This window comes from Zootoca vivipara, chromosome 3 (assembly GCF_963506605.1).
Source record: "Zootoca vivipara chromosome 3, rZooViv1.1, whole genome shotgun sequence".
NCBI lineage: Eukaryota > Metazoa > Chordata > Lepidosauria > Squamata > Lacertidae > Zootoca > Zootoca vivipara.
Genome location: NC_083278.1, coordinates 61,661,451 through 61,685,710, shown reverse-complemented (window position 1 = coordinate 61,685,710; position 24,260 = coordinate 61,661,451). Strand labels below are relative to the sequence as shown.

At 40.1% G+C, this 24,260-nt stretch overlaps 1 protein-coding gene across 10 annotated transcripts in view; it reads right to left on the bottom strand.

The window, feature by feature from the left end:
• Positions 1 to 24,260, bottom strand: part of UTRN (utrophin) — a 334,111-nt gene that overhangs the window by 45,743 nt on the left and 264,108 nt on the right. For all 10 annotated transcript variants that reach the window (XR_009557350.1, XM_035108828.2, XM_035108822.2 and 7 more), the window contains exons 60-62: positions 9,829 to 9,890; positions 9,214 to 9,288; positions 1,387 to 1,588 (exon numbers count right to left, since the gene is read on the bottom strand). Coding sequence is in view for 9 of the 10 variants with exons in the window: in XM_035108828.2 (XP_034964719.2) it covers positions 1,387 to 1,588; positions 9,214 to 9,288; positions 9,829 to 9,890 (339 nt within the window). In the remaining variant the exon portion in view is untranslated. The remainder of the gene's footprint in view (positions 1 to 1,386; positions 1,589 to 9,213; positions 9,289 to 9,828; positions 9,891 to 24,260) is intronic.

Here is a 24,260-nt window from a genome sequence, read left to right as displayed (position 1 = left end):
ACCCGTCTGGAACGGATTAATCCACTTTCCATTACTTTCAATGGGAAAGTTCGCTTCAGGTTAAGTACGCTTCAGGTTAAGTACGGACTTCCAGAACCAATTACACTCATACTTCGGGTTAAGTACGCTTCAGGTTGTGTACTCCGCGGACCCGTCTGGAGCGGATTAATCCACTTTCCATTACTTTCAATAGGAAAGTTCACTTCAGGTTAAGTACGCTTCAGGTTAAGTACGGACTTCCAGAACCAATTGTGTACTTAAACCGAGGTACCACTGTATCTTTATTGGGAGCATTCACAAAGTGTGACAGGCTTTCAAGTTTTCCAAAATTCTTCATCAAGCAAGATGTTACAGAGTAAAGTCTTGCCTGGTGAAGGGTTTTGGAGAACTTGGAAAATGTGTATTTATTTATTTTTGTTAATCGTAATAAAATCGTAATAAATCGTAATAAAATAATTGCCCAACTGTGGATTTGGGAGGGATTTTTATGAACTAACATGGTCATCTTTGCTTTTTTATTATGAAAATAGTTTCCCTTTTAAACCCAATGGTTCCCCTGCTTTAAGAATTCGAGCTTTTCCATTAGAAAGCAGCACTGGAGTCTCTTTCTTCCTATCTCTCTCTTACCCATCAGTCACTCGGATTAGAAATAGTAATATTCAGTGGATTTAATACTAACTTATTTGATGGTGGTGGGGGGGGTTCCCTTTGCTGTAGATTCCAGAATAAGTCTGACAAAAAGAGGGGCAGATGTACTCCACAAAGCCCAACAGAATATTGATTTCCAATTAAATGGAAGCACTTGTATTTAACAGACAATCATAACCACAACTGATTCTGACGGAAGCTCCGTAGACCTTTCCTCCAAAATAATGTCCTTAGGATTGCAACCTTCCTGCTTTTCAGTCTAAATGGTTCAACCTCACCAAGTCTGCTGGGAGATTAAGTTCCTTTATTGCCTTTTATTCTGCTTTGGTTGGAGGCAGCAAAGAATCTTAGCAGTGTGAACACACAATGCAAGGCAACTTACCTCTCCCTCTTCTGTTTTGCTTCTAGGGAAAAAATTGATTTGCATATCACACAGCAGGGAGCACCAAACTTGTGCTGTATTCCACTCTATTTACAGAAGTGGCTTTTACATCATGTGAAAGTTCAAATATAATCCGAAAATTAACAGTTAGTGAAACATCAAGAAAATAGTATAAACTACCATGTAAATGCAGCCTAATATAAGATGTGCTTCCTCAGTATCCTCAGCACAGAGCCTTCAGCCTGAACCAATGCCAGGTCTGATTTTTAGTCTCCGTGAGTCACTATTGTACATGCAGATGTAGCAGTGCAGCATGATGAGCAATGTTTATTCAGAGCCTGGCATCTCATACTTACGTGTCATAAACATTCAACAGCCAGTTGAGACACATATCTGCACACACTGGAACATTCACCAACTCCTTGTGCTTCTCTTCCATTCCACTGTAAATTGTAGTGAGGCAACTGACTACATCCTGAACACCAAGGAGCTGGTCATTTTGAGTCAACTTGTGCTGCTTGAAAGCTTCATTTGTTGTATTTAAGTCCAACAAGTCCACTGGCAAAATAGTCAAGCAGAGAAGATTTAATGAATATACATAAACTTTTATACAAAAGAATAAATTGACACACCAGAGCACCCAAAATCTACCTCTAATTTTAAAAGAGAACTTATTTTAATAAGTGATGTTGTGTTTATTTAGCTCTTAATCTACAGTTCTATTATTAATTTTCTTATATGTAACAGATTTCTGGCCAATTTTTCATGGTAAAATCCCTCATAAAGCAGAATACAACATATTTTAAAATACAGATTAAATAATGAAACCATAAAAACAACAAATAACATTCAACACATGATCTTTAAAATTACAAATAAGATAGTAGCTAAAATGTCAGTTGAAAACAGAGTACGTTAAGTTAATCAAACAAACACACAGTGGAGGACCCAAGTCTTTAAAATTATCATACAGGCCTGCAAAGAGTGGGCAATTTGTGCTTCTGTCAGAGAAATTATAGAATGAAATTGAAATGTGTGCAAGAAGGGCTGACCACGTGAAGGCTGAAATGTGAAGGTTGTGGTTGCAAGAAAACCGTGAGAAGGATGAAGTAGCACGTGGGGAGGAGTTTGTTATTAGAAACTATTGTATGCCTTGTGATTAAACAAGTAAAAGCTAGTAGAAGGAAGTCTTCCCATATATAAGCTAAACGGCCCCTTTGCTTGGAAGTGCATAATGCTAGTGCTATTTTCATATTTGGTGTGTCACCCCCCCCCACCACTACTTGCTGGCTGAAGCTGTGTTGCACCCAGGGCTGTCTTTAGCATATGCACAGCTGGGGTGCAAAGATCCACCCAGCACCCCCAAATTTAGTTTAGCCCCCAAATTAACTTTCATTATGCTTATGTCACTATTATCATTTGACAAATAGCACTCATGCCTGCGCGGCTCCAAAAGGAGGTTTTGGTTGTTGTTGTTGTTGTTTAAAACCAGCTTTTCTAATACCAGCGCGAGATCAGTTGTATCAAAGGTGTCGCTGACCCCGCTGCCACATAGCAGCTCAATACAATATGCTTAGGCGGCTTCAGTGGTGGGCTCCTGGCAACCCCCCCCCAAGAATTCAGCGCCCAGGTGCCCAGCACCCCTTGCACCCCCTGGGAAAGACGGCCCTGGTTGCACCGACCTTGCAATGCCTAAATAAATGCCTGTTTTGCTGATCTCTGGAGTCTGGATTTTACTGGCTATCCAGGCTTAACCCACAGCTTATTGGGTATTGAACCCTGATATTTCCTCAACACTTCCCTTAGGAGGTCATTCCAGAGATGTGGAAACAACCCCCCCTTCCAAAAAAGAGAGCCCTGTCCCTTGTACTCAGTAATATTTGAGTTTTCATAAGTGGACCAGAAAGCAGATGCTGATCTTACAGGTCAGGTAGACTATTATGGGTGCAGACGGTTAACAAGCATTTCCTAAGAATTTCTTCTGCAGCATGGTATGTTAAATGAGAATCCGTACATGGACAGTCAGCATTTAACTGCTCAAAGGCATTTGCTTTGTAAGTACAGAAATCCTTTGTTTGCTATAGGGAACACCTGAGTCATGATGTTGTGCCATGCATGTTCTCCCAACTTCAGTCATGCATGCTATTGTGCTTTCACACACATACCACCTTTCCAGATAAGCTATGCTCAGAGTACGGTAGTTATGCATGTAATACCAAACTAAACTACAGTCATTCTCCGGGGGTAGCGCTGAATGTATCCACCAACTTTTAAAGCTGAAGAACCTTGTAAACATTAAGCCACTCTGAGAGGCTGTTGCTTGAAGAGTGGAATAAAAATTTCTAAACTATATACATACATACATACATACATACATACATACATACATACATACATACAGTGAACGCATGTATACTCTTCTATCTTTAACCATAATGCTGGTACCAGATGAAAAGCCTGCGTATTCAGGCAATATTTACAGATTTGCAGCTGGAACCAAGAATTCTGTTAGGGGAGATATAAGAATTTCCCAGTACATGCAAGCATTATATCAAGATGATTTAAAGTGCCCTAACTAGGAATCATCTTACTGCATTCTATTTGCACTTAACAATTCTGGGCAGACAATGCAGATTAAGGTATCATTTTAAATCCCTTCACGATCTACAAAGAGCAATAATGGAAACATGCCCATATGCACTGACAGGCATCCCTCATGGAAGATCACATTCCTGCTATGAATTCCTGTATTGAATGATGACAAGAATATGTGCCCGTTCCAAAAAGCACACTCAGTTACAACAGTGATTATGGGAAACTAATTATCATCTAGACAATGAGATAGAAGGAAAATAGCTGATCGTGAATTTTTCCCCAAGTAGTCTTAAGTTACGGAGACAGACATTTCATAGGCATAAAAAGAGTTTAAGCTGAAAGCCAAATGGAAGCATAATCTTTAGAGACATCTTTCACTAGAAATGGTTGGAAATTTAGCAAACCGTGGCAGTTTCTTGGCATTCTTTTCACTGTATATGTACAATGAGCAAGTTAAAATTTCATTTCCTGCAAATTATTTTTTTTTTGCAGGCAGAATCAGAAGTGAATTAACACTAAGCTATCATTCTGAAGGAAAAGAAGATTGACAATTCTAGAGTGAATTGTAAATTATTCTCTCTCTCTCTCTCTCTCTCTCTCTGTGTGTGTGTGTGTGTGTGTGTGTTTGTTTGTGGAATAAGAGGGCAGACCAATTTGTAATACATAGGAAACAGGATATGGAAGGCTGGGGTATAACAGATACCACAAACAATATGGTTGTGGTAACAGCTAGAATGCCACTGCTTGTATTTCCTTATCTATGAAGAATGCAGATGAGTCCCTTTCTGTTGAGCTACGTAAGTCTCAGGAGACAGGTTTCAATTCCTCCAAACCTCAGTATGCACACGTCATAATACAAAAATACTCAGTAACACAATAAAATATGTCCTTGATGCTCCTCATCTTCTCCCCATTAGCAAATAAAATCACATTGAATTGCTCCTGGGCAAGAGTCAGAAATGGTCTGGGGACCACCTGGGACTTCTTGCTAAATAAGGTACTGACCAGCTGTCATCTCAGATACGAAATTAGCAGTAACTCTCTCTCCTGTTTTTTTAAGGTTTGTTTCCTTTCCCTTTCCCTTTCAGTGTATGGCTTGGTCTGTCTGCCGAGTCATTGCCAAGCTATTCTCCTTGTAGGCGCCTTCCACTGACCTTGTAAATGCTTAGAAGTCCGTCACTGTCTAGTCACGCTAAATATAGCCATTAAGTTTGATCTGGACCTAGAAAGCTGGATATCACTGAAGGTCTCTAAGCTCAGGCTTTGAAATTAACTTTAGACGCTCACAAAAGGAAGGGCAAGTCTGCAAACTTCAAAATTCTTCTCTGGTTTGAATTAAAACAATTCACAACCTCCTCCTGTCCAACGTGCTAGACACAAGCTGGAAAAGGTTCAAAAAAGGATGTCTTTCTTCACAAAGCACATAGTTAAATTTTGGAATTCATTTCCACAAGATGTAGCAATAGCTATAACTTGGATGGCTTTAAAAGAACTTTAGACAGATTCATGGAGGTTAAGGCTGTCAATGCCTACAAGCCATAATATTTGATTTCTACATCATTTTTCCTCATATTTATGGCTTCACAGTGCCAAATCAATCCTATTAAATGTTAAATAGTATTTCAAGAGACTAGAATGATTCCTGACAGGTACAAAAGAAACAAAATTATTATGCAGGAAATGTTAATTTATGCTGGAAATGTTAATATATAGGGTTTCTGCACCCTTCCCCCAGAAAAATAAAAATATCTGCAACTAAATTCCTTTCATTTCCTGCTAAATAGTCTCTCTTGGAAAATCTAGATCAGGCATCCCCAGACTTCGGCCCTCCAGATGTTTTGGACTACAATTCCCATCTTCCCCAACCACTGGTCCTGTTAGCTAGGGATCATGGGAGTTGTAGGCCAAAACATCTGGAGGGCCACAGTTTGGGGATGCCTGATCTGGATGGATGGGCAGCACTTAATGGTTTCCACATTTACAATTTGAAAAGCATTCTACTGGAGCGTCTTACACTGGCAAAGACCCTGAGACACAAACTTCAGACACGTCCTTGTGGTTTCCCCCCAAAAGGCCTTTACAGTTTGCCACTGTTTAGCTGTGACAGCAATTTGTCACATCTAACAGTCAGATGATGACCCTCTATTTCAAGTGATTCAATCTGACACTCTCTTTGCCTTAGTGCATTAGCCCTGCTGAACTGTTATATAGCCTGACATCTTTAGAGGCTATCTGCATTTAAATTATGGGAAATGATTTCCAATTTTAAATGGAAGCTGCATGACAGCTTGGCTTGGGTGTTACATAAGGAAGAGGCATAGAAATTTCGACTACCTGTTTGTCCAAAATTAAGGATAGAGAAACCTCTAGAGGTTCTTAACTTTCTTTGGTTGCCCTCTGACGATATAAAGAAAAAAAAGCTCATTCCTTTCTACATGAGAGGCCACCAAGGCAACACTTTGCAAAGCAAGGACAGAAAATTGATATTTGTCAGGTGTTTTGCTAAAGGCTGAACAAAGTAGTATTTTCTCAAGGCTTATACACTGCTGAATTTCAAATTAAGTAAATGCAGGATCTTATTGCACAGGAAGATGCATATTTCTGTATAGAGACTGTAGTGTATTTTACTTTCAAAGCTGTTTAATAGTAAAAAGGAGTACAAACTCACAGGTTAGCATTTCAGTTGCAGATGGATTAGCTTAAGAGACAAAATTGTGTTTGGACTTGGCAAGGCAGACTGCAAACTAGGATTTTTCAGCTGAGTCATTTGTAGTCATTCTGCACCTCATCAGCACTAGAGAGCTTTCCAGTAACTTATCAGCTGAATTGTGCAAACATTGAGGTTTTGGGGAGAGGACTAAAAATAAAAGTGCTACTACTAACCCACTGAACAGTGCCTGAGTTATCTCTCCACTTTCTTCGCTTCAGTTTCCCCCCCTTCTCCAGACCCTTGCCTTTCAGCTGGCTTCAGTGCCATTCTACTTCACAAGAGAATGCTTGAGTGAAGCAATCACAGCATGAAGAGCAGCTCTCCTGTATGGACCTGCTTGCTAGAGGTGCAGAAACTGATCAGCCAGACTCAACCACTAGGCTGCTTTTGCTTTCCCCTCATCTTACATACAAAGAGGGGTTGAGGAGGAATCTGTTTTAAGTGGTTTTAGGCAGAGAATTTGATGGTTCCAAACCAATTGAGCTTTGCCCACACCAGACTGCCACTTGCATTGAGCACTCTCTTATGCCCAAGCCACTTCTACATTGGTAGATTTGTGTTTTGTTTTTTTAAGGACCAACTAGTTATACATAATATTATGTACAAAGAAGACGTGTATATATACATACATAAGGAGTAAACCCCCAGGTGGTACTATATTTCTGCACCATAATTTTGTAAGTATTAATATGTAAGTATTTTTATATGGTTGTATACATAGTAGAAGTGAGAGCTGGACCATAAGGAAGACTGATCGCCAAAGAATTGATGCTTTTGAATTATGGTGCTGGAGGAGACTCTTGAGAGTCCCATGGACTGCAAGAAGATCAAACCTATCCATTCTTAAGGAAATCAGCCCTGAGTGCTCACTGGAAGGACAGATCCTGAAGCTGAGGCACCAATGCTTTGGCCACCTCATGAGAAGAGAAGACTCCCTGGAAAAGACCCTGATGTTGGGAAAGATGGAGGGCACAAGGTGAAGGGGACGACAGAGGACGAGATGGTTGGACAGTGTTCTCGAAGCTACCAACATGAGTTTGACCAAACTGCGGGAGGCAGTGGAAGACAGGAGTGCCTGGCGTGCTATGGTCCATGGCAGGCATCCCCAAACTTCGGCCCTCCAGATGTTTTGGACTACAATTCCCATCATGCCTGACCACTGGTCCTGTTAGCTAGGGATCATGGGAGTTGTAGGCCAAAACATCTGGAGGGCCGCAGTTTGGGGATGCCTGGTCCATGGGGTCATGCAGAGTCGGACTCGACTAAACGACTAAACAATAACAATACATAGTAGGTATCTGTTTATGTCCTCACAACTTTGGAAAACCTGGAGATATGTGTACAATATTACATTACAGGGCTTCTTATAATAATGCATATAATATGCAATAATTGTTCATCTTTTTAGCAAAGTTGGGGAGAATAACTCACTTTTCATTAAGATCAAGGAATTAGACAGTAAATTAGCCCGGGGGGGGGGGGAGATCTGTGCCGATAACTTTGACATCAAGTTTTTCAGAAAATTCCATCCCTCCTTACATTGTAGGACAAAACTATGCACAGATTTCCATAATTTTAAAATGTTTAAAGAGTCTCATGCCTGAATTCACATTAGCCAATGCATAAAATCACAGACAATACACATACAGTGGTACCTCTGGTTAAGAACTTAATTTTATCTGGAGGTCCGTTCTTAACCAGAAACCATTCTTAACCTGAGGTACCACCTCAGCTAATGGGGCCTCCCACTGCCGGTGCGCCGCTAGTGTGCGATTTCTGTTCTCATCCTGAGGTAAAGTTCTTAACCTGAATACTACTTCCGGGTTAGCGAAGTCTGTAACCCGAGGTGTTTGTAACCCAAGGTACCACTGTATTATCTATATTCTTTAAGGCGTGGCTGAATATTCTCTCTTAAGAACTTTAGGGTCGAATCTGGTGGGCAGACTGAAAAGAGGGTGAAACTGGCAAACACTATTAGCTTTTTGCTATGACTTGTTGCACAATGATAACCAGGGGTGGTGTGTCCCGTTTTGCTGCCTGAAGTGAAACAGGAAGCTACCATGGACAGGTTAAGAAAGACTCCCCCCCCCCCTTTTCCACCTTCATTCCAAATGCAGCTTTTTTTCACTGACAAGTTTTGTAAAGTTTAAAAATCATTTAGTTCAACTGGTGTCCTATTTTTTTTATTTAAAAAACAACAACCCCAGAGATTAAAGAAGTACACTGAAACGTCTCTTGGGGGGGAAACAAGCTATAGCTGAAGTTTACTTTTAAATAGTTTTTCATGGCTCAGTTCTCCCGGGTTGGCTAAGCGATACACAAATCAAAGCCCCTGATTGGATACATAGATCACCAATGTTAAATGATCTTAATTACTGGTAATCTAAGGAATAGATTGAAAGCAAGTAGAGGTGAAATTTTCAAGGATCCAAGCAGTTGAGAACTTTAAATTGTGCCAGAACTGGTAAAAAATAAATAAATGGGTGTCACATCGCTGTAAGGACATGGAAGAATAAGTTTTGTACATTCAGGGAGTTTAAAAAAAATACAGAAAAGCATTTAAAGCCCACATCTGCAGCTCTACTATGAGTACTGCAATCATTTATTGGTCTGGATCTTTCACTGTTCTTTACTGCTTTTTACAAATACTCGTTCAGCTCATATAATTTTGTTTCCCAACTAGAATGTTAGTTCTGAAAAGATAAGAGAGATGCCATTGTGCTAAATTGACCATTGATTTTCAACAATCCATACTACAGGTGACCACAATCAGCAAGCTGGAAGTATGAATGTGTCTTTGGTTATCAGTTCCTTTGAGGAGGAAGATCCACTAAACCTCTTAGCTGAAAAAATAATGAGCTTTGAGAAGTAAACTTACAGCACAATGCCTTCTGTAGCCTCCGAATTTTGATGGCTGTGCGGTAAGCAGAAAAGCGCACGTTGTTCAAATCAGCTGAAAAAAATGGCAAAGGGCAGAAATGTTAGAGTATTATAAGGAACCATTTTGTTCAATGTCATGTCATCATGAATTTGTTGTCAGTTAAAACACGTGCACACATGCATGAACACACACAAAAAAAAAAGAAGAGAAGGGAAGCAGTATATTAAGGTCTGTTTCCAGTCAAAATAGTGGAAGAGATGACAACACCTGTGAAACATGTAAAAAAGTTCTACCAAAACTTCCAGGATAGAAATGTACAAGTAAAATCTGTCTGTGCCTGGAACGTTTAGCTTTCATGTAGCAAAATACAGAGATGCCCTAACACAAGTGTGCCTGCCAGCACCATATTTACCAAGACCTTTCATGAGCATCGTATATATGCCATGCCCCCATGACATTCATTTTGTAACCAGTACCAATAACACGTTTATGTTCTGTAGATTACCCCCATCTGCACATTCAGTGAAATCCTACATTTAGCAATAAACACTTTGACCAGCTATCAGATAGATTCTTTGTGACTTAGTTTTACCAAAGGAGAAGTGCACTTACCTAATGACTGGAACAGTTCAGTCATTTTAGGGTGATCCCAGCAGGTTGTCTGCGTCTGATGACTGTTAAAAGAAAGAATCATGTTTTCAGCCACCAAGAAGCAAAAATTAAATATTTCATTTCAAGCATGTGCAGCACTTTCACAGCACAACCTTCCAGCTCATATGCGGCTTGTGTTGTGTTGGAATGCTGACTTGTTATGACCTACAGTTCACGACCTTATAATTTTTAAGTGCAAATATGTACAGTTTCAGTCTTATCTATTAATTAGGGTCTCTTCAACAATGTGTGTGCCAAATTTAAGCCTTTTCGGGGAAATACAGTAACTCACCAATGTTGGAGTGCACTTCTAGGTATCTTTTTTGAGGAAAGATTTCCAGGAAGTTTTCATTTCAGATTTTGGAAGTGGTCAAAGCACCTTGGGTGTGTATGTCAAATTTCAATTTCATAGCTAGCACACAAGTAATCATTCTAGCTGCCAATCTGAGTTCCCTATTTTGAAGGATGTACAAGTATCCTTCTTTCAGAGTTTTCTACTCATCACAGTATCTGGTACCCGGAAATAGTTTAGCTATTGTAAACACACTGAGTCTTGTATTAATTTTAAGATCCCAGCCATTTGGGAAGTATCACAATATCGGCAAGGCAAAAGTATCTATCTTCCTCTCTAGTTTGTTTAAAGAAAAGAAGCTAAATGTTACAGTGGTTTAAAAATATATAGAGAACCTTTTCCTCAATAGTCAAAAGTATCAGTATACATATTAACCTTAATAGTTCATAATGTACTTGGAGTATAAAAATGACCTTTAACTCACTCGTGCTAAAGATCATGGAGTAATTACTTTAATCCATTGCTACATTTACCCTCTAAGAGCATTCCAATGCAATGAATATTACAATTTTATCCACCATTTAACCCATCAAGATCTTGTGTATCCAGCCATACTTATAAGATTAAATTTAGACTTATCACAAAACTTTCAGATCTATCGCTGTCGATTTGTCATGTTCTGTTCCCATAAATTATCAGTCTATAAGAGTACTAATTCCAGCCACACTCTGGTGTATAAATTTTCATCAGTAACTGGAAAATTAATTTCAGTGGATTTGTCATATAACAACCCCCGCCCCTGTCAAATGTACAATGTGATTTAATATTAAATGAACCCTATATATTAGCAAATTAAGCAGTACTTAATGAAGCAGTACACTATATTCTCTCACTTTATTTAAACTTAAACCTGCTCTAACAAGAAACCACACTCACTTTAAAGCAATTTATAATGCTGGTGTGCAAAATCTATCAGGAAGTTTTCTTGTATGAGCCTCACTGAAAAGTACAGCTGAGTAAGAACATATCCATTGCATTTTGAAACTTTAGCCAAATTTAATAGGGTCTGTACTGGAAAATCCCAGCGAATTTTGCCCTAGCTAGCTACAGATCTACATATTCTACTTTCCTTTATACTGCCAAACCAGAACCAAGGGCAGGAAAAAGGATGATACCTATGTGGCATGGAACATGCACCTAGTTTAGAGTAAGCAAGTCCTGTTCTCTAGTGTAACTAGACCACTATGATGCCGTTTTGAGGCGACTTGAGCAGACATTACAGCATGGATAAAGAACAAGACAGAAAAGACAATGCAAAAGTGTGTGTCTTATGGCTTCTGGACAGATGCAACGCATCAGCAAGCACATCTGCACCACACCTTACTAGCATGTCTTTTAAACAGGTCCTTTTGAAGTGCAGGTGGAGCAATAGGTCAGTGCGTCTGACTGTTGATCAGAAGGTTGGTAGTTTGAACCAACCCAGGGACAGCTGCAGGCAGGATTCCTGCATTGCAGGAGGTTGGAAGAGATGAACCTTGTAGTTCCTTCCAACTCTATGATTCTACCGTAAGTCAGGCTTCCTCAGCCTCGGCCCTCCAGATGTTTTTGGCCTATAACTACCATGATCCCTAGCTAGCATGACCAGTGGTCAGGGATGATGGGAATTGTAGTCTCAAAACATCTGGAGGGCTGTGGTTGAGGAAGCCTGTTCTAAGTGATGTTGCTAATAATTTTACAATAATCGGGGACTTAGCTACATTAGTAAAACAACAACAGCGTTTTGAATTCGTTATAAACATGCAACGCCAGATGGCACCAGAGAGCAAAAATAACTTCTATGTGAATCTTACATAAAGGTAAAGGTAAAGGGACCCCTGACCATTAGGTCCAGTCTTGACCGACTCTGGGGTTGCGCGCTCATCTCGCATTATTGGCCGAGGGAGCCGGCGTATAGCTTCCAAGTCATGTGGCCAGCATGACAAAGCCACTTCTGGCGAACCAGAGCAGCACACGGAAACGCCGTTTACCTTCCCGCTGTAGTGGTTCCTATTTATCTTATTGCATTTTGACGTGCTTTCGAACTGCTAGGTTGGCAGGAGCTGGGACTGAGCAATGGAAGCTCAGCCCGTCACAGGGATTCGAACCGCCAACCTTCTGATCAGCAAGCCCTAGGCTCAGTGGTTTAACCCACAGCGCCACCTGGGTCCCTTCTATAGCTTTATATAGTTATAACTATTTAATTTCTGACTTATTTATAGCGGTTTTCTCCCCTGTTTGTAGATCCACCCCAGGATGGAAATGTTGGTGAGGCCCTGGCAAAGCCCCAAATGGACAAGACCCCTTGGGAGGATACCATACCTCTGGCAGCAAGCTAGGTCTTTATGGGCTTCTGTTTGGATGGAGCTTTCAAGTGGGCAGCCCACCCAGACGAAATAAGCTGCAGCCCTCCTCTCATTTCTAGATGCATGGAAGCTTTATTAGGTGGCAGATGTCCTTTATTCTCAGAGCTTATATTGAAATTATGGGGTCAAAATGCAATTGTACTCTTTTGATCCAATGGGCACCTCTGCTAAGGGAAGAGGAGGAGAGGGTTTTTGTTGTTGTTGTTGTTTTGCCAATTCCTCCTTTCTCCTTGCAACCTCTACACCACCTTCCATACTGCTCTGTAAGCAGGGTCCCCGAGCTCTCTGAAGCAGATTTTTAGGCAGCACTGGGGCCTTGCCTCCCCCTCTTCCATTAGTGGAGGCACCTGCTAGATCAAAAGCCACTCCACAAGTAGGAGGGCACAATTTGATTCAACCCTATGTAACTCTGCATACAGCTAGTTTTCAGAAGTAAAATTGTTTAATTCAGGAGTTAACTACTAGATAGTATGGATTTTTTATTTTCAAGGCCTCAGAAGTGGTGGGAGGTGTTCAATTGTGCTATAGATTTTCTTTTATTATTTACTAAAGGCAAATCAATATCGTTCATAATGGGTTGAAAAGAGTTATTATATTCAGCAAGCTAACTATAAAATAACAAGTTTTCTTTTATCAAGGACAGGGAGGGACTACTGTAATAAATAACTACCCTATGAGTGAGTTCTGTGACACATTTTTTTCCCATAAACCTGTGAACAATATGACTGTTCAGTCACAGAACAAATAAAAAAGGCTACTAGCACTTTAATGTTTCAGAACAGAAAACCTGCTTATATTATACCCAGTTTCAGTTATAAACATCTTCCAAAGTACGGCTGAATCACTTTTATTAGGTCATAATTCTTGAAAAATATAGAACAGGTGATTCTGTGACTGCCTTCAGAAGAATAGTGCCGTTGAAGTAAGCTGTTGCCTTAGAATTCATATATATCAGCTTGGAAATACTGATTCATTGAACTTTTCTTTTCTTTATCTGAATTGAAGCTTAAATGCTCCCTCACTTATAAAAAAACATTTTATAATTCTAGTGTCAAATCCTGTAACTCTAGGATCAAATGCACCATGGACTTAGTTACAAAAAGCAAGGCACAATGTATCAGTATATCCTATAAAATTATATTGTAAACCAGTAGATTTATCTGAAAATTGCTCTAATTACTCTAAAACATTTTAAGGATTACAACAATTTTCAGTGTTTATTCCTTCATAGTATCAGATCAATTATCTTCCCCTTCATCTGCACTGCTATATCAATATAAATAATTCTAGTGTTAAGTGAGAATTTTTACTATGTTGGGTAAACTTATGATTGCTAGTATAGCTTGTATTTTGGATTGTAACATGTCACAGAATGCCAAGCGTCAATTCCACCCGCTTATGTTTCAAAGAATATAAATCTGATTTATTAACAGTGCAATCCTACATATGTCAGTTCAATGGAACTTACTCCTAGGTAACTGTGTATAGGATTGCGATCAAATACACTTAAATGTTTGCCACGTTTTGCAAAATACTTTATACTCTCTATAGCCTAATCAAAATGCCCACTACGTAGCCTTTTGCAAAAAGTAATTGGCAAAGCAAGTTAAAAAAATAACAGCTGGCAAGCATGAGTTAAATGGCAAAACATCTGATTTCTGGAGGTGCATTATCAAAGGTTCTGATACTGCAGTTGGAGAAATTTTAAGAGCACAATGTGCTTGCTTCCTTGTGGCAGGCCTGCATTGTAGAGCTGCTATAAGGCATAAATGAAATATATATCTGCCATTATTATCCAATGATGTCGGGTCTTAATGCAACAGGGGGGAAAAGCTGGTGCTACCAAGTGTCTCCAAAGGGGAGGTGGATAAGCAATGTGTGTGTCCCTGATTTTAAAAGCCTGAGGCAATACAGCCACAAATAGTCATTTTAATGTATCTAAACCATGCAAATTAAATGAAATCTAGACTGCTCACATGCTAACCATTGGGATAAAAATAGATATCAGGGCTATGCTACACTACAATTTTGATAATGACATTTTAAAGGAGAGAGGGTAAAAACGCTGCTAATCTGACACTATTTCCAAGATATAAACTCATCTGATCTTCTTCGACATGGGAATTCCAAAGCTAAAATTACTTGCAGATTTGTTTTATTTACAAAATTACTGAATGATGTCTCCTGCCTTTCCTGCAATATGGCAATAATGTGTTTTGAATATTCCAGTATTGGATTTTCAAAATCACCATCTGCCCTGTCTCACGCTAATCTGATTTTATCTTTTAAAATAAATAAATAAATTTATTAAACAAATTTAACAAAAACATTGTCAATCAATATAGCGAATTGCATTTTCCCCCTTTTTATACCCTCCCCTCCCTCCCTTTCTCACCCTCCAAAGACTTCCCTAAGCTCCCCCCTCTGTTTTATCCGCACATGTTATTCTCTGCATTTTATAAAATTGTACATATCATTACCTTATCTATCCTATGTTGTACTAATAAATTGTGGATGTTTATTCAAAACCTGCCAAGGTGTTCAAGTCCTTTTGTTGTCTTTTTAGATAGTTTGTAAAAAGTTCCCATTCTTCCTTGAAGCCACAGTTGTCTTTCTCTCATAGTTTATATGTTAACTTTGCCAGTTCCGCATAGCTCATCAATTTTTCTTGCCATTGTTATTTCCTTGGGAACTCCTCATTCATTCTTCCATCCTTTACTCAGATGTCACGGAGCGTGCCGCCATTCCCTCCACAGCAGACTGGAAGTCCTAATTTGATTTTATCTTAAGCACCAGCTCACGTATTAGAACCATTTATGCGGGCCGTGTTATATTGGGTGGATCCACAAATCTTGGCAGCAAATGCAGATTTTGGAACTGTGAGATTCTTCAGGGTGACTCTCTCATGAAGGTCTAAAAGGTGAACTAAGAAGCACTTCCGGTTGCCAGTGGATGATGTTTTGCTACTTTGCATTGCTGACTATCCCTGCGGTCAAGGCTACTCCTCCCCTATTTGTCACATATCCCCAGTTTTCATATCCTTGCCCTCAGTCTTCCTCCTAGCTTTCTACCACTGAGGCCCAACATAAAGGTTTTTGGGAACCAATAATGAAAGCACAATTTATAATGGAAAGGAAATACATACTTTTAAAAAGTTTAATATGTGCCAATTGCTTCACTGCTAGATGACTAACATTTACTGTGAATCAATTTTGGTCCTTCGCTGCAGCAAACCCTAGTTGAGGGGTGGGAAAAGGAGTTTAAAAGATAAGTAGCTGCAGAAACCTGCCATCCTAGCAGTTCGCAGGAGCTGGGACCAAGCAACGGGAGCCAACCTAGCAGTTCAAAAGCACGTCAAAGTGCAAGTAGATAAATAGGAACCACTACAGCGGGAAAGTAAACGGCATTTCTGTGTGCTGCTCTGGTTCGCCAGAAGCGGCTTTGTCATGCTGGCCACATGACCTGGAAGCTGTACTCCGGCTCCCTCGGCCAATAATGCGAGATGAGCGCCGCAACCCCGGCGTCGGTCACGACTGGACCTAATGGTCAGGGGTCCCTTTACCTTTACCTTTAGCTGCAGAAAGGAAAGGCATCTGTCCACATCCATCACTCTGATGAGGGGTGGGGAAACTGTGGATTTCAGATGTTGCTGAACTACAGCTCCCATTGACCCTAGCAAGGATGGACAATGGGATGACCACAGTTGTAGTTCAGCAACATCTGGAGTGCCAAACATTCCCCACACCTGTTTTAGACACTTCCCGTCCCCATAGCTCCATGAATATCTACTTATATATCACAGTGACCACTTCTGATATGTGTTACTCCTAAAGGAAGGAATATAGCAAAGCTGTGACAAAAGAGGGATTTGGTATTATTACAGTAATATGGGGTGAAGTGTTAAAAAGGAGCAAGGGGAAGGGTTTAAAAAAGGCATGTGGCATGTGGCTTAGCTTTATGGATAGTTCTATGAAAGAATATAGACAGGTGGGTGTTGAGAAGAGTGTTGACTGGGGAAATATCTGGCAGCTTTGTTAGGAACTGTTGGAGTACAATAGGTGGGTAAAATCAGGATTCAACACCATTTATCAGGACAGACAGAAACCAAGTAAACTTGGCATTGGCATACAATGCCCCGAGGCACCGTCACTGGGATACAGAGCTCTGAGTTAGGTAGCAGAATCAAAAGCCAAGTCCTCTTCAAAGGGTTGTCAAATGGTATTAACTAGAGTGAACGACAAAGCAAGACAGGAAGCAAGTCGGAAGCAGGTAGAAGCCCTGTTTGTTATGAATGCTGCTTTGCAAATCGAATGCTGCTATGCACTTGGAATACTGGGGACAGATATGCTTGCTACTCCTCAATGAGGATATTATATTGCAAAGCTGGAAAAAGTTTAGAAGGGGGCAACCGAAACGATCAAGAGGCTGGAGCCGACTTACCCATGAAGAGAGTTGATAGCATTTGGAGCCTTTGGCTGCTCACTGGCTGTGGCAGCAGGTTCTTTCCAGTTGTAGTTTTTCTCCTCTTGTCAAGTTTTTAAAATGGTTTTAAGTTGTTTTGATTCAGTGTTGTTTTTAACTTATTTTTAAAATATTTTTAAAATATTTATAACTGACTGGTGTGTGTTTTTGCTGCCTGTTTTATATTCATGTTGTGAATGGCCATGGTAAAGGCAGGATATAAATAAACAAATAGTTTAGGGAAAAGGCAGGTAAGGAGAGGACGCAATCAGAAGTGTGTTAAACTCTGCATGCCATAGTCCCCTATCTTGCAGAAATCTATAAAAGCAAACTAATTACCCCAGGAAATTAAATAGCAACCATAACGACCCTGGATCTGGCAAATGCCAAGACATTATGAACCTTCCTTGGAGGTTTTTAAACACAGGTTGGGTGGATGCTTTAGATGAGATTCCTGCATGGCCAGGGGTTGGACTATATGACCCTTGGGTCCATTCCAACTCTATGATTCTATGAATGCTTCTTGAATTTGGGCATTTAAAAATCATTTTACAATTTGATTGTCTTAGCTTTATTAAATGTCAGGATTTATTTTTCTGTGATCCCAATATTTTACCTATACACAGAATGATTAAACAACAGGATTCTAATGTCATTATATTCCACATATGTTTGCAATACAACCAGTGAAAAATACACTCAGTGTAATACTTGCTCAAAATATATATATCATTTTTTCATTCAGGCAACCATTTGTCCAGATGTATCATGTCTATTACAAAGAGCAATAGATCAGTGAATTCTTTGTGGCTCTGCACACACAAATGTTTCGATTTCTCCTTATTAGTCTGAACAACCCATGGGTCTATTTATCATCAAAAACTTTTCAACTTTCCTTAAAAGCCTCTAAATTTGGCAGATGAAAAACTAGCTTTTTCCCTCTCAGCCCCCACCTCCTTGCACTGTCCACTGATGTCTACAGCAATAAATGAAGCACTCAAATGACAGAAGCAAAAACCATTATTGTGGAACATGAGGGAAAGATTAAAAAATGGGGCTGGGAGAAAACATATGAAGGCAAGTCACAACAGCCAGCTTTTAAGAGGATGGCTCAGTTTGCCTTGTGGAAACGAATGGCATTTAGTTGTAGACAGGATTCCAGGCCCTTCCCTCTTCTACACACCAAATAATGTACCTGCGCTGAGTTATGTAAAGCTAATCAGTACATGGCCGTACTGCATAACTTAAGATTCTAAGATTCATGTTTTCAACACATTTGGATATTTTTGGCAAGTATTGAGAGACAGAGGCAGTGTTTGAAATGGGAGCAAATGAAGATGCCCAGGGGCTGGGATGGCACCTAAAGTCTCTACCATTTGGAGGTGCTTGCCTAGGGATCCTTGGAACTTGACTGTTTCCACACACTAGCAACACATCCTCTAGGATTCTATCCATTATAGTTTATCTGCACAATCAGAATGAATTTCAGGAGCCCAAAAGTTATGATGAAAAATATGACTTTCAAAAGAGAAAGTAGGCATTTCATTTTGCCAACTGCAACCCTGGTTTAAGGAGCAATTTGGTGCCTAGCTTATATACAGTATCTGAGTTTCTAACACTGGCCAGAGGCAGAGCTGGAAAGAGAAGACATACAGCCCTACAATATCAAGCATCAAGTGAGGCTAATACAAATACAATATTTTATTAATTTTATTATTTATTATTTTACACCCACTGCTACTACTTATTAGTCACTTGCTACCCAAAGGTCTCCAAACAATTTGGAACACATTTAAAATATAATATCCAGCCTAATGAAGAACAGAATTCAATATGACTGTGTGACATTTTAGCTGAGCCTAATAGAGGTGTAACTACACTGTGGCTTTTCGATATTTTCAGTTAGTAAATATTGTGGAACTTGGTTTATGTACAAAAGAAACCTGTAAGAACTTAAGACGACAAAGCACAGCACACGGTTCACAGAGAGGGATTTGCACCAGCTGCCAATATATATTTGAGCTAATTATAAGTTTTAAAGTATGTGGTAGGTGAACACATTATGGAAGGAAGATGTTCTTTTGACACAGTAAATATTCTGTTGTCTGTACATGTAAAAGCCTGGTGACCACTGGCGGTGGGGAAGAGACAGAGTAAGCACAGTTTCATTGTAAAATAGAGGGCTTTAAATCATTTTGACACTTTCCTCTCTTAAAAATCCATTGCAGACTTTAACACACAGAGAGACCAAAATAAATACATCAAGCTAGTTAAGATTGCACAATGTACTTATTTTATAATTTTACCACAGTGTAGTAAGCAACATTTAGAAAAATAAAGCAGTTGTGCTAGATACAGTGCAACTGATCTATCTGTGGAATTACTTGCTTATTGCAAGCAATTCAACAGCAAGTAATTCCACATTTGACCAGTGCTATATTGCCAGAAAGTTTCTTTCCCCAGAACCTCGCCATTCAGCTGAAATCACGGTGATCTCAACTGCTAGTTTAATCATGTTGTCCCAATGAGCAGGAACTGTCTTCAAGCCCTTTGAAAAGCACTCTCTGAATCAGCTCTGCACTTCTCCTTTTAGAAAGGGGGCAGCGGTGTTGGAGCCAGGAGAAAGAAGCCTCCTGCCCCTGTCCCATGCCACCCACCCACTTAGAGGGGAAGTGTGGTGCTGTGTCAAATAGTGCTTCTGCAGAGTGCTTCAAGACAACCCCACACTCCCGTTGGAGCATCTGGAGGCTGAAAAGGAGCATGGAAGCTGTTTGCAAAAGCACTCTTTGAAGCAGCTATTCCCACCTATGCTTTAATCATTGAGAAGGAAGAAAATGCAGCTTCCTCTACCATCACACACGGCCCAAAGGCTACTCATGCAACCTCATGCCTGCAATTTACATAACAAAGAGAACATACACTGATTGTATCCATGCAATTAATGCCAGGTCCAGATTGACCTTAAAAGCTTTTTCTATGGGACAGTTAATAATAAAAAAGGAAAAGCGGGAAAATGATAAACTATTGGCATTTCACTAGCTCTTGAAAATGCACTTATTTAGACAAGCATTCCTCTGTTCATCTGACTTGAACCTCTGATCTAATTGTTTTAATTGCTGTTTTAATTGGTTTGCTTTATTATACATTTTAATTGTGGGTGTTTTTAATGTTTGATGAAATTGTTTTACTGAACATTTTAATTATGCATGGATATATTTTTATAGTTGGTTTTATACTTAGAAGCCATTTGGACAAGTAAACAGTAAATAAATCAATAGTAACAACAAGAAGAGGACTGGGAAGGAAGTGCCCGAGGGAACGGAAAGTAATGAAGAACTGGGGCAGAATAAAGGAAGGGCCAAGGAAGGATAAGGAGAGAGCCAGAAAGTGACTGGAAGAAATGGGAGCCATGAGGCCTTAGGCTGCCATGCCTAGACACTTACTGGGAAATTCAGCCAAGAATGGCTTCTGCTACATTACTGTGAACTGGCAAATGAAGCCCAAGAAGCAATAGATAGTGACAGTGGGTCTGAATTTCACATACAGTATTTATTTGAACTAACCTCCCATTTTTGGCTGCAAGGTTTTAGTCCTATGGATTTGTGTGACAACAGAGCTGTTAATAGTATATATATATAGCATAATTGTTTCTTAAAATACCTCCTAGTCATCCTAAAACAATTTTTAAAAATGTTTTAGGAAGAGGTGAAAACAAGATAGCACAGACTGTCCTCCAGGGCAGCCACATTTATCGTCTAGCTGAAGTTATACTTAGATCACCTCTAAGCTGCCCTCTAGAGATCAGCCCAAGGTGCACTTTGGAAAAATCATTCAGATAATTGAGTAATAAACTAATCTGTACATCATCCCCAGAGCTAACATTGCAGATATCCACTGCTCCTGCTATTAAGCATGGGCTCGTTTCTGCCCAGGCCGCACGGTGAAGGGAGTTGTGTATTGGTTATGAAAAATGGACAATGGCCTGGCCTCTCCATAGTCTGCACAGCCAATGCAGCACGATGGGGTGGAAGCAGGCTAAGCAAGACCTGAGGCATCACCACCTCAGTGGTCCAAGTCATAAATATGAAAGAGAGTGGGGTCACAATTCATCTCAAAAAATAATTTGACACTCTTGCCCTTTATCTGAGCATTGTTTGCTCACTCATGAATTTACAGAACACATTGAGTGCTAAGCTGTATCCACATGATGGAGCTGGGAACAAATTTGTATTTGTTTCCTGGATTGACCTTTAGTCATTTTTTTTCATCTTTATCACAACACTTCCACAGGTTCTATTTCAACTGGCCTGTTCTCTGTTTACCAGTGTTTTGCCTTGGCAGTGGATATGCATAGTGTCAACAACTGACACTCTGGTTAATGGGCAGGGAGCACCTGCAAACCTCAAGGTTCTCCTGTATCAGGGACTTTTTGAGCCTGGAATGACTTGACAAAACAATATCCCCAAGGATGATTAAGGTTAGAGAAGTCATATAAAATTCTCCTTACTCAAGCCCCCCCCCCCGATTTAGAGTTTTGAATTACCTGTTTTTGCAGTTGAATCAAATGGAATCAATTTATTAGCAGTCCACCATTCTTTGCATTATAATTACTGAACTCAAGATTGCTATGCTAGAGCACATGGTTCAAAAACATCCAAGAAAAACCTGGAATTACAGATGGAGCAAACCAGCAGGGTGGAATGCAGCCTGGGGTGTCTTCCTATCCCTAAAACAGACCTACATGTTCGTCTGCCCGGAGCCGCTTTGCTTTGTACAATCCTGTTGTTTAGGCTGTAGCAGCCCTGACCCTAAAGGGATGCTTTCCGGGATACTGATATATGTTTAATAAAGTCGTGGCTAATTTTCAACCCAGCTCTGCCCTGCAAGCAAAAAATATAATCACTGCACCCTTGCTGAATCAGGCTTGTAATAAAGACTAATCCGTTTGATTACATATATTATTGATGGCATTGTTATTTCTCCTCTGTCCTTAGGCTAGCTCAGAAAAATAAAGGATACAGGCACAATATAAAAACTAAACTTTCTAGCTTCCTAGGAGAAGAAGGGGTAAATGGAAACACTTTCATGGTTTGTCAACTCTCCCTGTTGTATATAAAGAATCTGACAAGCATGAGCAACAAACATACCAAGGGATGATGGTACTTTCATTTGCAAATCAATCCAGAAGTGGTCTTGCACTTTGAGGCATAAATAAGGTGCAAATTGGCAACCAGGTGGTATATGGGGGAAATGATATTTCAAAAGCAACTTCATCTATTAACTTGCTCTGATTAACTACAAATGCACTGAGGTCTGGCACTCAAGAGGACTGGTAAGGCAGAACTGTAGGTCCAGCAAGAGCCAATGACAAGCAGAGCCAACTAATTCTGGTTTTGTCCCTATCCTCATCCTTGCTGCGCTCCCACTGAGACTAAGTGGGAAGCTGACAATCAGTGGCTGGTTGCAAAGTGTAGACTGGCAGAATGCAGACTGAGATTGGTAGGGAAATGTTCCATTTGTCCTAACAGGCCAGTATCCACTGAGACCTCAAGGAGAATCAATGGGATCACACTCCCCCAATTATCTCCAAAAAGATCATCTTTCGTATCAGTCAAGGCGAGGCACCCCCAAACTTCGGCCCTACAGTTGTTTTGGACTACAATTCCCATCATCCCTGACCACTGGTCCTGTTAGCTAGGGATCATGGGAGTTGTAGGCCAAAACATCTGGAGGGCCACAGTTTGGGGATGCCTGGTCAAGACTGATGTAGTCCCATGACTAGGCATGAACCCAGACTGGAAAGGGCCCGGATATATCCCTTCTGATGCCTTCACAGAGAGAGAAAAAGAGCATGGAATGCAGCAGTTAATGATATGGTAGTGTAACTGCTTCTTTGGAATAGCTTTTTATCAAACTGATGAGTAAGGGAATAAGCACAGAATGATTCATTTGTAAACACAGAGATTATCATTATTGGGGGCGGGGGGGAGACTGATTCAGTTTTATTAATGCTAGTCATTTAAATACAGAAATGAAGCTGTGGGTTAATGCACAGAGTCTAGGGCTTGCTGATCAGAAGGTCGGCGGTTCGAATCCCTGCAATGGGGTGAGCTCCCGTTGCTCGGTCCCAGCTCCTGCCCACCTAGCAGTTCGAAAGCACATCAAAGTGTAAGTAGATAAATAGGGACCGCTCCGGCGGGAAGGTAAACGGTGTTTCCGTGCGCTGCTCTGGTTCTCCAGAAGCAGCTTTGTCATGCTGGCCACATGACCCGGAAGCTGTCTGCGGACAAACGCTGGCTCCCTCGGCCTATAGAGCGAGATGAGCGCCGCAACCCCAGAGTCGGACACGACTGGACCTGATGGTCAGGGGCCCCTTTACCTTTACCTTTTAGGCTAATCTGCAGAGCATTCTACTCACTGAAAAGATGGGATGGTATTCAACCATGTTTTACTCAGAGTATATTGGCTGAAATTAATGAACATGGCTAAGTTAGGTCCATTAATTCCTGTGGGTCAACTCTGAGTAAGTGGAATACAGCCCAGGGTCTTTTACAGTATGTGAACGAAACCACAAAAAAATCTACCTACCAATTAATTTATAATTGGCATTCCATACTTGTAGTCCAAACTCTTGCTTATCCTTTCCTATCCCACTTTTATCCCAATGATTTGATGAAGAGTTTAAAACAAGAAACCCAATATACATAAAAGTGAGCCATAATTTTGCCATAAGGACATAGTTGAGTACCATTAAAAAACCCAGTAATTTCAATTAGAGAAACTTAAGCATTTACATCATTTCCCCTTTGAAAGCAATGGCTAACTCTGGTAGGCCATGCCCATGTTTCTCATATATTCTTTCCAGCAATATTTCAGTTTACAATACTTTCCAGATACAGTATAATGGCAATTCCAGAGAAATCACAATAGAAGTAAATAGAAGAGCATACAACAGACTTCATACTAGTTTAAACTGAGTAACTCTACATAAAATGTGTGAGAGTGTATATATTTTAATTGCCAAAGGGATGGAAATCAACACATAGGATGGTAAGGGTTCATTCAGTATTCACACCTTGACAGGAAGTACAAATGACATACCTCAAAGTTTAATTAAAATGAGACTTTCAAATAAGCTGACTTTTAAACAGACAGCTTATCCTGAAAATTTGATTTTATAATTTAGACCCTGAATTCAGGCACAGCAAATTTCAAAAACACATTTCTAATATCATGCA